This window comes from Lepisosteus oculatus, chromosome 7 (assembly GCF_040954835.1).
Source record: "Lepisosteus oculatus isolate fLepOcu1 chromosome 7, fLepOcu1.hap2, whole genome shotgun sequence".
In the NCBI taxonomy this organism is placed as follows: Eukaryota; Metazoa; Chordata; class Actinopteri; order Semionotiformes; family Lepisosteidae; genus Lepisosteus; species Lepisosteus oculatus.
In genome coordinates this window covers 26285955-26303115 of record NC_090702.1, presented here as the reverse complement: position 1 = coordinate 26303115, position 17161 = coordinate 26285955, and the positions used below count along the sequence as shown (strand labels likewise).

The 17161-nt window shown below is 40.1% G+C and overlaps 1 protein-coding gene across 1 annotated transcript; it reads right to left on the bottom strand.

Moving 5' to 3' along the window:
- Window positions 1–4872: 4872 nt before the first annotated feature.
- rtcb (RNA 2',3'-cyclic phosphate and 5'-OH ligase) lies at window positions 4873–16247 on the bottom strand. Its single transcript, XM_006633639.3, has 12 exons — window positions 16064–16247; window positions 14754–14832; window positions 13950–14017; window positions 12888–12987; window positions 11748–11904; window positions 11035–11191; window positions 10244–10403; window positions 9856–10031; window positions 9283–9471; window positions 8837–8947; window positions 7253–7372; window positions 4873–5914 (listed from the first exon to the last, which is right to left on the bottom strand). The coding sequence occupies exons 1-12, from the start codon at window positions 16154–16156 to the stop codon at window positions 5807–5809; spliced, it is 1518 nt and encodes a 505-aa protein (XP_006633702.1). The 5' UTR covers window positions 16157–16247; the 3' UTR covers window positions 4873–5806.
- Window positions 16248–17161: the final 914 nt, after the last annotated feature.

Below are 17161 nucleotides of genomic sequence, written 5' to 3'. Positions count from 1 at the left end.
ACAATTGTATAGATGTAAAAATATGCCCTATTTCATGATCCTCCCAAAGCTCATCTACATATTTGTAACACTGGATTGAAGTATTAGGATAAATGAAACGCCTTTTTACACTTCAAGTGGTCATCGTGTGTGGTTGACGTTTTCCTGTGGTGGTTCATCACGGTCATAAAGAAAACAATCTGCTTAATAAACATCTTTGGGGAAAAAAAGATTGTGCAAATAAAGTATCATAATTGCTGCACAGAGAAAACTGCATCAGACTTGTGTAAATGGATATTTCAGTTTGCTGTGTCACCCAGTTAGGAAACAACACATTCACCTACCATGTTGTTACTTGTTCTGCATTTTTTAGAGCTTGTATTATATCCATGTGTATCAAAACAGTTTTCTTTTGGACTTGCTAGACTCTTTATAGGCGACCATAATGTACCAAGATCAGTAATAACATGCAGTGAACAGTTGACACTGAAGAAAAAAAAACAGGAAATGTTGAGTGAATATTTGGTCAGTTTTCTGAGTGAGTGGAGTTGAAATTTATGAAAATTGTGATTAACTGCCTCAAAATGGATTGGTGAACTTGTGTAGTCCCTGCAGGCTTCAGAATTATCATTGCTTCATTATGTGTAAAATTATTTTAAAAATACACGATTGTAGGGTGAATATACTCATGGTGGATTTTTATATAGTGTTTTTTTCTTCAGTTGCATGCATAGGACCATTTGAAACAAAGGGATTTCTCATTTGCTCTTCCCTGGTCATTTTTTAAGCTCTCGGAAAGAATGCCTCTTTCTGTGACACAGGTGTATAAAAGTAGATCATTTAACAAATAATTTAAGTCCAATGAAATGTGAATGAGGTTATTCCAGGCATTCTTGAGAATTTGGGCAAAACATGTCCGACGGCCATGACCACTCTAATCTCTCCGTCTGTGTTCTCAAAGACAGTTTTCTGAACTCATACATCAGAAAGATTACAGAAACCAAAATTATCCTGCAGCTAGGATCACACCCTTCTCTTAATGACAGACTAATTTTCTTCTAAATTTTCTCCATTCATTGGAAGTTTTATTTCACACCTCTCTTCACCTGTTCTGACTTCACACCTCTTGATTGGCTTCTCTTTCTGTCCCCTGCTCCCACCTCTCTCTCCTCCTTTCTCCCAGCCTTTCTTCTCCCGCTACTTTACCTTTGTTTATTGCCTTGTCTTTCTCACACCTGAAGAAGGCTCCAAGGCCGAAACGTTTTCTTCTTTTTTTCAGCATGGAATAAACCTATTCCTTGTTCCTTTGCAGCCTACGCATGCTGATGCAGCTACCCACCTGAACTACCAATAAAGTCTACTAAAATGGCTGAAAAATAAATGTTCTAAATTGTTTTAAATTAATATTTCGATGCTTTTGTATGCATCTATGTTGCTTTGTCCTACTTTATGGGGTATTTTTTTTATTTCATAATCAGGGAGAAGCTAAAATGCCCCTTCCTAGACCGCGGTTCACAATTGCAAAATGACAAAAAACCTATAAAAATCTCTTGAAACAATGAAATACCTACACCGACTGATAGAAGTGACATGCACATGTTCATATTTAGCCATATTTGATAAAAATGTTTTTTCTGTAAATATCTGTCTCCCATAAAAATGGGCAGATAACCAAGGGCCCCCTTTTGACTTCCTGGTTTCGTTGTGTGTGACATCTCATGGTCTGGTAGGTTTTTTATTTTTTTATACATTTAACACAATTTTTCAAATGGCCATGTCACAACCCTAAGGCGTCAACTCCATTGTCTTTTGGATTAAAAAATAAATGTAAAACTGTATTTCAGTAGTTCGAAAAGACCTTTTTATAATAGGCTCTGTAGAGAACGTGGGAGAAAAACTAATGTAATTTTGTCAGCTCCATTCAATGTCAAATCCTTCAGATATTTCGTCGTACGGTGTTGACATCAAGGCTGACGGAGTTGATTATGCACATTTATATCAACTATAATTGTAATATGCTATTAAAATCAGCTAAGAATCTTAGCTATAATTGTTTAGCTTTTTTTTACAACATTGTTGTGGATCAATAAAAACACTAAATAAGACAATTTAGTCCTCCCTTTATATTTTAGGCACACAGGGCTAGACAGGGAATACCAAAAAAGAGAAGGAAGAGAATTAACAGTCAACCAGACAGTAAAGGCTCAAGAATTAGAAAAGGACAGACAAAGATGGAGTAGAGTGTCTGAAGGAAAAATAACACAAATAGGAGACTTAAGTGAGAGAAAGAAGAGAGAAAAAAGAAAGGTGTGGAGTTGCAGAGAGCTTAGCACAAGAAACTACTACAGTTAGCTGACACACCCCCTGACAGTCCACTGGATCAGGGCTCTAATGAACCTGGCTGCAGCAGATAGTATTTTGAAGGAGAGAAGGCAAGGAGAAGAACCAGGGAAAGCAATGCAAGAGAGCTGAAGGACTTCAAAGTGAGACTAAAGAAAATTAATAGAGACAGAAGTATTAAGAAGCAAGGAGAGCAAGGTAAAGTACTACTCCAGCAAAGCAGCTGAGTATCCCAAAACCATGACTGAGAAAATGTTAAGGGGAAGTGCACTGAGAAAACCCTCAATCAAGAGAACTCTGCTTTTCCACAGTACTTTGTGGAAACTTTGTGAATTTAGCCTGAACAAACACAAATCTGAAGCAAGGAGTCGAGCTTTAACTGCATCAGGCACGCTTCTAAAAAATTACCACCTCCTTCATAAGGTCAAAGAATTTGGAATAACTTATAAGACAATGTCAAAGACAAATCAAACCAGACCAAAAAAAAACAACTTTCTTCAACTCCTCACCAAAGAAGTACAAGAATTCTTTCACAACTGCACATATGACAACAGAAAAAAATGACTCGATAACAAGAAACAAAAGAAAGCATCAAAGAGTGATTCTCACAGATTCAATGATGAACCTCCATAAGGAATTCACTACAAGTAATGCCACTCTAAACCTCATCATTTGCTCTGAGACCCTTCTATATTACAGCCGCAAAACCATGAGATGAGATAATGTGTTGGTGTCAACAGCATGAAAATACAGTCTTAATGCTTGATGTTTTAAAAGCATCAGGGTTTACATGATAGCTTCCAGCTAGTGTGCTGCTCCCCAGTAACTGAAGCATTTCTTCTTAGCACTCTTCTTGTCTAAATAAGGAAACATATCTTATCCTCGAGTATGAAAAAATGCACATCCAGTGGAAGCAATGGAAAATAATAATAATAATTGCTTACACTAATATCGCACTTTATTCTGGACACTCCACTCAAAGCGCTTTACAGGTAATGGGGAAGAGTGGAAGACTCCACAGAACATGGAACGGACATGGTTAGTCACCTATGAACCAGTAAATAAAAGTTAAACCTCATATTTCCTGGCAATGAACATTCAGATGTATTCTGAAACTTAAATGGTTTATGTTTTAGTTAGAAATTGTCAGTTTAAGCAAATTAGTCTAGACAGCTTTTGATGTTCTAAGAAGTAAAACAATTTTTGAAATTTATTCTCATCACTGGTCAACTCCATTAAATAATCACCTCCGTCAGAGGTCTTTTTCCAATATTTTCTAGAAAATTACATTTACGACTGCAATATAACTGTTTATTTTGATGAAAAACTTTTCATTTTGATGAACAACTGAAGTATGTCTTTTTTTATATTTCAAGCATGTTTACATTATTTTTTCTCAAAATCAAAGTCTGTACTAGAAAATAATTGGCACAGAATGCTTTCTTGCTGATTTTTTCTAAAACCTTTACAAATATTATGACAATATTTGATAAAAAGTTTACATTGTGTTACACTTAAAGGCTTCATTCTCTTTAGAAGAAACCATTTTAAAATACTATGCTTTTTACTGTGTCTGATGAAGTTGACAAAACATTCAGTGGTCAACTGCAAAAAAGGAATTTTAAGAAAAACTTATTTCAAACAGGAGGTTGTTCCTTTATAAAGTCTGATAGCCAAGACCCTAGTCAAAACATTTAATAAATTTTGTTTAAACCAAAAAATCTAAATTAAGAAAAAAAAATCTTGTTTTGTCTCAGATCTCAAGAATGCCAGAGTCCTGAATGTGTTGCATTTAACTCAGTACTGGAATAGGCAATCCCTAAAGATGTCAGAAATTCAGAACAATTGGTAGGCATCGTCAAATGGTAATCTGGTTATTACGTCCATTGAAAACATCTACCATTTCCACATATTTCTGCCACATTTCATTTTCAGCTCTTAAACCTGAAATGAATACCTCAATCTGGAAGATCAGAATGTCAAAACTGTTTACAACCTGCTCATTTAAAACTTTACATCACCAATAAACTGCAAGCCTTTTTTCTTTTGTTTCAAAGTAACCACCTCTCAGTAGGCTCTTTTTGACCACTATTTAGCAGCCTTAACTGGTTAATTACTTGCACTAGTGATACTGAATGTACTATATGGAGCTGTGCACATGTGGTATTAATGCGTATGGGAGATCAAGACACTTTGCATCAGACTATTGCTTTGCAAGCCACGAAAAAAGGCTAACGTCCAATTAACTTAATGAAAATAAAATGGCAAATAAGTAGGCAGAAACAAAAAGTAAGCAAAGAGGGAAAATGCAATTTAGTGTGCAGCTTGAAGAAGAACTGGACACCCTTGTTACAAATATAACACTTCGGTGAGAAGGGGGGTGGCAACACATCACAGAAAGCAGGTCTGGAATTCTGTGGATGTCAGAGGGCCGAGAAGGAGACATGAGGGACAGACCGGTGGGATAACAGAAGTTGGATAGACACCAACAGAAATCCAAGCTGGAGGAAAAAAATGGGATCCTGGTTTTTGACTAAATAAAGCAACACACACTTTGCTACTCAATTGGTTTTATTTTAAGCCCACACCATTTTTACTGTCGACCCAGCCTATGCTGTAAACTCTGAACAGAAACATTCACCAGGGTCACAGCCTCTCAATTCAGAGGAAAAAAAAAAAAATCTCATTTTTCATTGTGAAGGTGGATGTGGGACACACCCTCTGCCCATGTTACTATCAACTCTTGTTTTATTTCTGGTAAAGAAGCTGACAACAGAACATATTACAGTATGTGATGTTTTGGTGATCTTAAACTGTTCTAAAACAGAACTTATTCACTTTTGCAGTACAGTTCCATGTCTGAAAATCCATGACTACAGACTGCAAGCAAATGAGCGGGCATCATGTAGAACACAAGACGGGCTACAAGAGGAAGACATAGGGAGTGTAGCCCACTCCTGGAAAAATGATTCATGCACCAAAGGAGCAAGACGTTCTGAAGCACTTCATAAACACCACCCTTTTAAGTAATCAAGATTTTCAGATATATAGATTTAAATTAACAAGTTGTAGCATACTTCTGGTTATGCCATGAAATACAGTGGTCCAATTTTGCAGCCACAATTTTAACAAGGGAAAAAAAAATATTTATCTTAAAGTTTAATCAACATAATCAGGTATCCGTTTACTCTGGTTTTAGTCTCATTTATAAGAACATATATTGCAAAATTCCACTCGGAAAACCTCACATTTCATTTCTGTGTATTCTGCCAAACACAAATTCTCTGCAACAGGCATTTCAAACAAAACTGCACATTGTGGCTTTAAAGAAGTCAATTATCTTTATCCAACATTAAATTTCATTTTAAAAATCTCATAGACTTTTCTATTTTCCCCACCAACTCAAAATCATACAGCCTCCCTGGTAACTTCCGCATGAAGCAATTCAATCCCAAACCTTTCAATAAATTCAGCACTGTTCAAGTGTTTATCCCTTGATAACAGCAATGGGCCTCAGTTTGATGGCTTTTTGACTAATTCCAGCATCGTGGCAAGTGTTCACAACATCCGTCACGTTTTTGTATGATTCCGGTGCCTGGAAAAGAGAAAGGAATTTTAACATTACTGAAACTACTCCTTGGCCTCCTTGTAAGAAAGTCTAATAGGGAAGCATATAGGACTGCGATACATAAATAGGAAGTTAATCTGCAATTCATTTGAAGGCAATATTGCCTATTCCATTCAGGAAGAAAACTTAACTGATAGCAAATTACTCATTTTGTTAGCTTTCCAAACTGCTACACACTTTCAAAGAAATTAGACACATAGGAAATTAAGTTAACATTAGTGACTGCTTCAGTGTAATTCTAAAAGCTTGCTCTGTTTCTGATGCTTCAAGGCACAGCAACTCTTCATTGTTTGACCCCAAAACTGGCAACATAGTGAAATGAGGTGGGCTCCAGCCTTCCCACAATAGTAGGAGGAAGCCATTATCTGAACTCAGAGAGTCTGCTTCCTAATATAGTTGTGATGAACACTGGCAACACAGGAAACTCACAGCAGTAACCAAATCACTTCTCAGGGAAGAATTGTCTGCTTTGAATATTGCCGTTCTAAGGCTCTTGAGATGGAGGAGGAGACCCACTTTATCCCGTACTGAAGTTTAGCACCCACCTAGGTGAGGCACTGCAGTCATGATCCACCAGCACTGCACTGGTGATACAGATCAGTACGTCGAGTGGGGAAAGTGCTTCTTGAGTTGAATGATGGCTAGATTTTGCAAGCCCAGAGTCGACCACAGCCAGAACACCAGGGTTAAATTAATGATAATGATAATGATAATGTTTCTTTATTAGCCCTACACAATTTCTTGCATTAGGAATGCGTCTTTTCGCATACCCCAGCTTTTCTCAACGGAGACACAGACACAGAGACAGGGAGAGAAGCTTGGGGTCAGAGCGCAGGGTCTGCCATTGTACGGCGCCCCTGGAGCAGTTAGGGTTAAGGGCCTTGCTCAGGGGCCCAACGGAGTAGGATTCCTCTGCCGGCCGCGGGATTTGAACCGGCAACCTTCCGGTCACAGGCGCAGATCCTTAAACACAGAGCCACCGCTCCGCCCTATTATTATTATTCTTGCAAACAAGCCATGGCATCTTTAATGACCAAGAAGTCAGGACCTCGACTTGGTTTACATCTCGTCTAAAAGACAGCAGTCCTTACAGCACACTGTCCCCTGTCACTATACCAGGGCAGAGATTTGGAAATCCAGGTCAGGAGATGAGAGTGACACCTACTGGAGCACTGTTACCCCCTGCAACAGAGACCCGATTTTCCTAATCTCTCCCAATCCAGAAACCAGCCTCCAAAGAGATCCAGCTAGAATACGTCTCCGAAAAAAAGAAAAAGTCCCCAAGGCTCTGTGTCATGTACTTACTTCCTCCATGACAAGCTTAGGCGAGGCAACTCTTATGGCGATGCCCTTGTCTGCCAGTTTGTCCAGAACATCTTGGAAATCCAGGTTACGACGTGATTTCGCACGAGAAAGAGCTCGGCCCTAAAACAACGTCATCAGGAAAAAGAGGACATTTGAACAGGCTTAGAGCAGCAAAACAGGATTATTCTGACATTTTAATCACAGCAGAACATCCTCTGACAGCTAATAATAATAATTAAATTAAACTTTATTTTATATAGCGCCTTTAAATGTGGCTTTTAATGACAACAACAATAAATAAGGAGAATACACAAGATAAAACACAATTACAATATATAGAGGAGACTGTGGGTGGTAGTACTGAGAAAAGCAGAGGGGTGAAGAATGGAACCAGTTAAGTAAAGGCTTTTCTAAAGAAGAGGGTTTTGAGTCTGGATTTGAAAGAGTTTAGAGAAAGTTACTCTCTGATATCCTTGGGGAGAGAGTTTCAGAGCATAACAGGAGAAGGCCCTGTCACCCATACAATGTAGACGGGCTTGGAGGACAGTAAGGAGATTGGAATTAGAAGAGTGAAGATTGCGAGGTTGGGAGTAGGACGATAATAGTTTAGGCAGGTACTGAGGTGCCAAGCCATGCAGAGCCTTATAGGTGAGCATGAGGATTTTAAAGTCTACACAGAATTTGACCAGAAGCCAGTGCAAGGGCTCCAGGATAGGAGTAATGTGATCACTTGCACTAAACCTGGTCACGATTCTGGCTGCTGAATTTTGGACATACTGCAGTTTGTTCAAAGTAGATTTAGATACCCCAGCAAGTAGAGCATTACAGTAGTCAATTCTAGAGAACTAATGTGTTGATCAGCTTTTCAGCCACAGTTAGTGATGGCACAGGGTGTAGTCTAGCGATATTTCTGAGGTAAAAAAAAGATAATAAAACAGAGGAATGGCTTAAGATCACGTGAGTAAGGCAGTAAGTCTCAGCACATTCCAGTTATCCCCACGCTTACAATAATATAGGAAACATTAAAAAAAATTGGGTTCCTTGCACAAATAATCCTTTTCCCTCGCAACACACTAGATGGCATTCATCATATTAGAAGCCCAAACAGACAAGAGGGGAGGTGTATTCTGGGTATTTGAAAAATCACAAAAAAACTAAAAGCCAAACGGTCCTTTTTTTTTTGAGGTTAGTTCCCTCACCTCACATCTCTGTGACTTCTAAAGGTTTGATATCCAATACTGCCAAAAAGAGCACTTCCTGCATCCTCCTTTACTATACAGGAACTACAGTGAATCTTTTCAAGTCAGCATGCATACGTGTATAAGAAACAGCTACTCTTAATATTGATTTTTATGAAAATGACTAAAAAAATGTATAGTAATGACTATGTTAAGTGTCTAAGTGCTAGTATATGTTTCGAGTCTATGTAACACTGGAGATGGTTTTTTGTCTCTCGGGGCTCCCTGTAAAACCACGTTTTAATTGTGCTTGAAAAATCCAGTTTAAAATTTTACCATACAACTGTGCTCTGAATCTAAGAAGAAACATTGTTTTCAGAAATAAAAAATTTTAATAAAGCCTTACAGCTCCATGGCAGGTGGTGCCAAAAGTCTCCGTCATTCCCTGCTCAGTTCCTGTCAGAACATAGCTGCAGGTTCCCATGGTGCCACCGATGAGAACTGGCTGTCCGGTCAACTGTAGGAGAATAAAATGAACATGGAGGAGCTGTTAAACGGGCAGTGGTGTGCAGCAGGGCTCAGAGCTCTGTACTTGTAACTGGACGCTGGCAGTTTCAAATTCCAGGTGCAGCACTGCTGGTGCACCCTTGAGTAAGACTGCACCAGTAAAATGGCAAGCAGTAGAAATGGATATAAATGTAATCGATGTACTTTGTATAAAAGCAACAGCCTTACTGCTGATTACACAGACTCGTGCCTGAACATAAATCTGTACAAAAAGAAAATTGACATTTTGGTAAAAATAGGAGATCTGCCAGTCAGGTTGGAGAATGAGGGACACTGTGGCCCCACCTGGTAATCGACAGCGATCAAGGGGTGGTGTGGAGGGAAGGCTCTGGTGGACCCCTTCCTGTGCACCAGCAGCGTCTTCTGCTTCCCGTCCACCATGTGCTCCTCCACCTTAGCGATGTTGTGAGAGACGTCGTAGATCACGTGCATGTCCAGGTCATCGGGGGTGGTGGTGAACACCTTCGAAAAAGCCTGAGCCACAACCGAGAAAAAAAAGGATTTCAGAAGCAGCACATGTTCAGACTGGCACCACCTTAACATCTTACTTGTCGTCACTTGTTGCACAACCTCCAGACAAAACACTCAACTATATAAATTATATTCAATTGCATCTCCAGTTAGGGTTAAATTTAATCTGATATTAAGAAGCTTCTGAAGGTCTGAACTACAAATTTACTTCACTTCACTCAAATACACACTAATGAAATTTCGTATTGAAAACGCACACACTCACCCTCCGTCAGCTCTGGAATAAAGTTAAATTTCTGCCATTTTGGTTAACATATACATGCCAGGTGACTGCAGGCTCTTGCTGGCTGGCTGGCTCAGGTAGGGCAGCATGGGACTCGCGCCTACCTGTCTGGTTAAGAAGGTCATGGACGAGCGGTTGACCCAGGCGTAATTTCCTGCTGCCGCCATTCCCTTCAGGTAGTCCTGGCCTTCCTCAGACGTGATCCGGGCACAGGCCAGCTGGCGGTCATTCACGGTAATCTTGTCCCTCTTCATCGCCTTCTCCATCGCCACCAGGGCATCTAACAACAGAGAGCGATCAACCATTCTCCATCAATACTGGTCCTCTGCTCTTTGGAGCTCCGGGCAAATAAGTTTGACAGCCCAGAAACAAGGCTTAAGGATTAAGATGCCATTGAATAGTTTTTTTTTTTAATAAACTGTTTCTCTGGGAAAGAAAAAAAAGGTATTTCTCTACAGACTACTAAAAGATGAACAGCAGTGATCTTGGTACCTGTTGCTACCTGATGCCCAAGGCCTCTGCTCCCACTGTGGATCATGACGCACACCTGTCCTTTGTGATCGATGCCCATTTTCTTGGCTGCATAATCATTGTAAATTTCATCCACCACCTGGATCTCTGCATAGTGGTTCCCAGCACCAAGGGTTCCCAGCTGAAAGATCAAAAAAGATCCTCCTATTTAATCCAGTCATTGTACTCTCCGAGTCTGCAATTTCAGAACAGAGTGCTCCGTCCTGAGACGCAAACCGTGTAAGATCTGTATAAAAAATGCTATGCATGCATTTGGAAGCAGTGCAGATCAGGCTTTACAAGAAAATTACATGTTTATTATATGTTTTCCAACTACTTCATCTATCATCCAATTTTGGGTCATAGGGGAGCTGAAGTCTATCCCAGCAAGTAATGGGTACAAGGCTGGGTACACCCTGGATGGGACGCTAGTTCATTGCAGGGCACACAGAAACGGACAAACCTACATCTAGAGCCGCTCATACCAGAGGCTAACTGACATCTGTTTGGATAAGGAGGCAACTGGAAACCAACGCAAAGATTGGAAGAACAGACGAACGCCATGCAGACAGCACCCCAAGTCAAGAATTGAACCCAGGGCCCTAGCGCTGCAAGGCAGCAATGCTGACCACTGCACCACCCAATGGTTATTATTAAGAGAAAAATAAGAGTTAAAATCAAAAACACGCTCCAGACCAGTTTCCCATAGCTAGTACAAGCTGCTTGGGGGTCCCCCTGCTGTGCATAGAGGCCGCCTCACTGCGTCTCTGTACCTGCGGAAGGCCTCTCTTCTTGGCCTTGGAGGAGACCTTGGTTGGATCGGCCTGCAGCATCCTGCCATACTCCTCGCAGTGCTCCTTATCTTCTGCCCAGGCGTAGCCCTCCCGCAGGGACCAGTCCACTCCCATCTCCAGCGCTTCCTCTAGGTCCCTACAGCACCACAAAGGCTTAAAGACAACCGTGTGCCAACAAGAGAGACCTTGCGAACTTTACAGCACGCTTTTGGTCACCTAGTCGGACACCTAAATTCCTGTTTGCAATTGTCAGCACACCTACAGCAAGCCTTTCGTCATCATCTTCCTGAACATCAGAAGGCCAGCACACGCATTCATCGCTTCAACTTCAAAATATAAATCACTGCGTTTTATCACTTCCACGCCCATGCCGACAGCAAAGCAGTTTCTGTTTTCACCACAATCTGGACAGAAACACATTCTGCTCTGCTTGTGGAGCTGCTGAAGCGACCGAAAGGAACAAAACCTGGGGTGAATATACCCCCAATATCACACGAGAATGGATGAAAGGAAATGCCATAAAGAAACATGAGATATGAACTATATCTATAATAAAAGTAATGAAAACAAGGTACTCCTGGTCCATCCGCCCAGTATTCCTAGAGGTCTCTCTGGGCTCCAGCGCACACTCTGGCCTGGGGCAGTGACGCCAGCTCTGGGGGGTGGGTGAGGGAACGGCGCGCTGTCCTTACTTGGCGCCCATGGGGATGACTCCCTTCGAGCCCACGCCTACAGGTATGTGGTCGAACATGGCTTGTGCGAGCTGCTCCTTCACCGGCTGCACATCCCCCTCGTCCAGGTTGGTGCGCAGCAGCCGGACCCCGCAGTTAATGTCGAAACCCACGCCACCTGGTCCAGACAGAGCACAGCGCGTTTCCGACTGCACAGACCTCCCAAACGCATACATTTGCTCTTCAACTTCTCGATTTTCACTTCAGAATTAAAACTATATCCCAGCAGTGAAGGGGCATGAAAGGGAGTCTGGGTTACATTTCTTTTTGTAACTATATTCTACAGACACAAGATCTTAACATTACCTTAACAACAAACTCATAAGGATGATTTTTTGGGAAAAAAAAATGTTGTCTATGTTTTTTCATTACCACGTATTTATTGTTCTGGTTATTATTTATTATGTTTGTGATGTACTGCGAATATTGTGTCTTACTGTGATTGTCCTGATAGACAATCGCGAATAAGAATTCCAATGTACATATGGCAATAAACAACTGTACCTACCTCTATACCTCTGTTTTCTACTAATAACTACTTAAATGAGACACATTTTCAACAAAGGAACCACAATAATAGTTGAGATTAATAAAGCTAAAACAAAAACTGTTACAGCAGAGATTTAGACCGAACATACAAACCAGCATATGGAATACTTCTGTGGTACAGTAGTTCATATATATCCATGTCCTTTTATAACCTGGGCAGAACGATGGACATATACCGGTACAGTTATTCAGCTCATCTTGTTGCTTAGTTTGGGCCCAAAATCAAACTTCTAGAAGAAATGCTAATTATGATTGTTTTCACACTTCCAGCACAACCCCAGCCAAGAAAAAGTCAAGGGGGACCAAACCTGAAGTCCTGACGGGAACAGTATGTCAGGGATATAGACTTCAATGTGTACTCATTAGCAACTTGTAGCCCTCTCCAATATCTTAAGAGTTGTTGCTAAAATGTTACTATTTTAGTTATCAGAAGCACAGGGCGACATTCAAACAGCACACGGGATTACACCACTCACCTAAAAAAGTAATAAAGTCATACATAATTCCCTGAGCTGTTGGTAGTGAAAGGTTTTAAGAGTCTGTATGCATTACCTGGGGAAACTACAGCGCAGGGGTCACTCATATCAAATGCTGCCATATTGCCAATTGCAAAGCCATATCCAGAGTGGACATCAGGGAGACCAATAGATCGCTGAAAGACAGAAAAGGTTCGATCAGAACTTGTTAAATTTAAACAGAAGTAAAAAAAACCTTTCCTCCGCCCTGCAAAATCCCTCTGTCATCATTAGAACCACCTCCAAGCTATTCAACAACACCCCAGCAGTGAAATTTCGCAGGACTAGTGGAAGTACTTTAGCCTTTTCTTAAAGGATACCATGGATTCTGCTTCAACTAGCTTTGTTAAAGTTTTTGAATAATTGTATCAACTACCTACATAGCCTTGTCTGTTACAGGTTACAGTTCCTTTATTCTAACTTTCCCTTCAGATTATGAAAATAAGTCCAACTGCTTTCCTTGGTACGGTCTCTAAAGTAGCAAGATCTTTCTTGTCACGTAAACTCAACACAGTATTCCAAGCGTGTTCCAACTAGCGTATTGTATATTTTTAACTTGACTTTACTTGATTTATGCTCAATATATCATTCATGATCTGGGGGGTTCACAGTCAGCAATTTCCTAACCTGGCAAGAAGAGGCCAACAAAGTCTAAAAACGACAGGTCATGACCTGGAGACCACAAAAGATCCTTACAAGATGCCAATGTTTTCACACTGCCAGTTCCACTGCCTACGAAATGCCAGGTTGCTACAGTTTCCCAGATAAACCGTGAGGGAACAGTCACTGCTTGCAAGCCAGATGACCGCAAGGGCTCACCAATTTTCATTCAAGCGAAGGAATAATGTGTGAGCAACACCTCTGGCCGGCCAGCCAGCAGAGGAATCGAGCCCTCAAGGCCATGTGCACATCACCCTTCTTAAGCTTGTGTGATAGTGACTTTCACTGGAGGTGAAAAGGTGACTTTTGGATGTCCAGCTCGCCTTATTTGAGCTCGAACATCTGTGGCATGAGTTGGGATGAGGTGTAGCACCTAGAGCCCAGAGAGAAATGAGCACGGCTTCTGAAGAAAGAGCTCTGACTTGTTCCAGGCACTCACGTGTACAATTCCTGGCAGTGCAGCAACATTGCCAATCTGCTTCATTGCTGGAAGAAATCCACCGAAGCCTGAAAAAAATTCAGCAAATATTGGCACATTGGTTCGGTCTAATTCTTTCACACTTCTCATACTTAACACATTCAATGTAAAAGGCATGAATAACCTTTTTAACATGTCTTATGTTCAACTATAAGACTTTGAACATAGGGTAATAGTAATAATAATAACAACAACAACAACAACATCACTTTATTAACCCTTTACAATTTTCTCGCATTAGGAATTATCTTTTCGCATACCCCAGCTTGCTCTCCATGAGACACACAGACAGGGAGAGAGCCTGGGGTCAGAGTGCAGGGTCTGCCATTGTACGGCGCCCCTGGAGCAGTTGGGCTTAAGGGCCGTGCTCAGGGGCCCAACAGAGTAGGATTCCTCTGCTGGCTGCAGGATTTGAACCGGCAACCTTCCAGCCACAGGCGCAGATCCTTAGCCACAGAGCCACCGCTGCGCCCCAGGTCACAAAAGGTCATTTAGTTTTCTCCACTCTTTTGAATGTTAGTAGTTAAATGACCCAAGAATTGCATCAAGGTTTTAAAGGTTACACAAATTACTGATTGAAGTAAAACAGTTAGTGCAGAAAATCCGAGAACATTGTTACTTGAGCAAGACCCTCCTCATTAATAACTGACCAGGACAAACAGACAAGAAAAACATTTCTTCCGCACTACTTGTTTTGCCTTCTTCGGACCAAAACTGAATTTAACATTAACCCTTTAAAACAGATTTTGTATTATAGGCTCCTACCTCCCCCTCGACAGGCATTTCGGAGCTCCTCAAACATCAGCTTCTCCAAAGGATCGTTCACATAGAAAACACCTTCCACCTGTACCAAGACACAGCAGAGAACAGCTTTATTTCAGTCTCGCCATTAAAGTTACCACATTTAACAAACAGGTTAATTAACGATTGTCAATATTATTAAGGAACAAGTAATAGGTTTATTCCATGCTGAAAAAAAGAAGAAAGAGAACACAACGTTTCGGCCGTGGAGCCTTCTTCAGGTGGGACACCTGAAGGTGACACCTGAAGAAGGCTCCACGGCCGAAACGTTGTGTTTTCTTTCTTCTTTTTTTCAGCATGGAATAAACCTATTACTTGTTCCTTTGCAGCCTACGCATGCTGACGCAGCTACCCACCTGAACTACTACCGTCAATATTATTATATCAATATTTCCAGATACCAATTAACGGCGGTTTCTTTAATGTCTCAGATTAACTCATGCGTGATTTAGAATGAACTTTGTATATGTTATCTCCTCCACACTGATAAGAAATGTTTTCTTTGGTGTGGGCTTAAACAAGTTATGATTCATTGCTGTTGCAATCCTGGTCTTCAAAAGGCCTTTAGAAAAATGCCTCGCAAAACACATTACTTACATCTTTAGGATTATGAAAAAAATAGCTGAAAATTCTATGGCACCAAACATATAAAGAAATAATAGAAGACACATTCCACCTGTATCAAGACAGCAGATAACAGCTTTGTTTCAGTCTCGCCAATAAAGTTACCACATTTAACAAACAGGTTAACTAACGATTGTCACTATTATTATATTAATATTTCCAGATACCAATTAATGGCGGTTTCTTTAATGGCTCAGATTAATTCATGCGTGATTTAAAATAAACTTTGTAAATGTATCTCTTCTACCCTGATAAGAAATGTTTTATTTGGTGTACGCTTTTAAACAGGTTATGATTCAATACTGTAGCAATCCTGGCCTTCAAAAGGCCTTTAGGAATTTGCCTCGTAAAGCACATAACTTGAATCGTTCGGATTATGAAAAAAAGTAGTTGAATACTCTATGGCACCGAAAATATACAGAAGTTATTTAAGTACGTGTCCGTTTTACAAAGCTTAAATGTTATTTAGAAAACCGTCACGTAATGAAGTACAACTAAGGCAGGATTTTGTATACACTAATAGGATATAATGACAAACTAAAACCTAATGGGTTTAAAAAACAAAAGTAGGTTTTTGTTATTTTCAATGAACTGTCTACCGTCCACATTTTTGTCATATTAGTCCGATTCAATAGGTAGTTCAACTTTACCTGCATGTTGGGTACAAATCCTTTTCGGATCCGCCAGCAATTCTTGCTGATTTTATCCAAATACTGTAGCTCATCATTGTAGCTCCGACTCATTTTATCTTTTGGTATTTCACAAAACGCGTGTCTTCTTTAAAGCTGAAGTATATATTATATGCCACAGCACAGTGACGTAAAACCCTGCAAACTACGGGTCTTCAGAGAGCTCAAAATATGCGAATCCCGATCAGAAACGCGTTATTTTATTACCGTTTTCGAATTGCATTACGGTAGTCTAGAGTCCATGAAACATCTTTTACTTTCCGTAAAGACGTTTTGTATATTGATTGAGTGTGTTATTGTTATTTTGTACTAATTTAATCATTACTTTCATTTCCTAATGGCAGCCATAGAAAAGTAGCTCTTTTATTTTTGTCAGAACTGTAATGCGCCTCGTCTCTTCCTGTAGATGTTAAAAAGAAAGTTGTCATCAGGACATGGCTTTCATACTGCAGATCTGTTGACTGTTGTATAGGCACTCGCGATATTCTTTGTGGGAGTTTGAATATCTAATGCAAAGTAAACACTTTCAAATTGCTTTGTTTCAAAGAATGAAACATAGAATTATTAAGACCGACCCAACCAATGTAAGTAGAACTATCGTTTGTAAAAGTATATTTTGTTGTATCACAGTTTTGTTACAGAATACGTTTATCAGTTATAATGAAAGTTTTTTTTTATCCTTTTCAGAATTACTGTTATATAGTCATATAAGAATTACCATTGGATTGTAACATTTACATCATGTGGGCGATTGCGTTTTAACATTTAGATTAAACATTTATGTTTATGTTTCAATATTATGTATTTCGCAAATGTACGGAGGCCTATGAAACGAAATTGAAAGTTTTAGCCGTAGTGCCTTTATTTTTCAAGCGTTTCATATTTGTTGTCCGTGGTGTGTAGTCGGACATTGTCCATCTTGTGCTGTGTCCTTGTCTGGGTGTTGAACGCATACTATGTCAATTTGTGTCCACTCCGCATACTAACTGACATAGAATGTGAAGTACAATAAATACGAATAAGCCCATAATGACAGACTTGTCCTTTGCTTATTGGGTA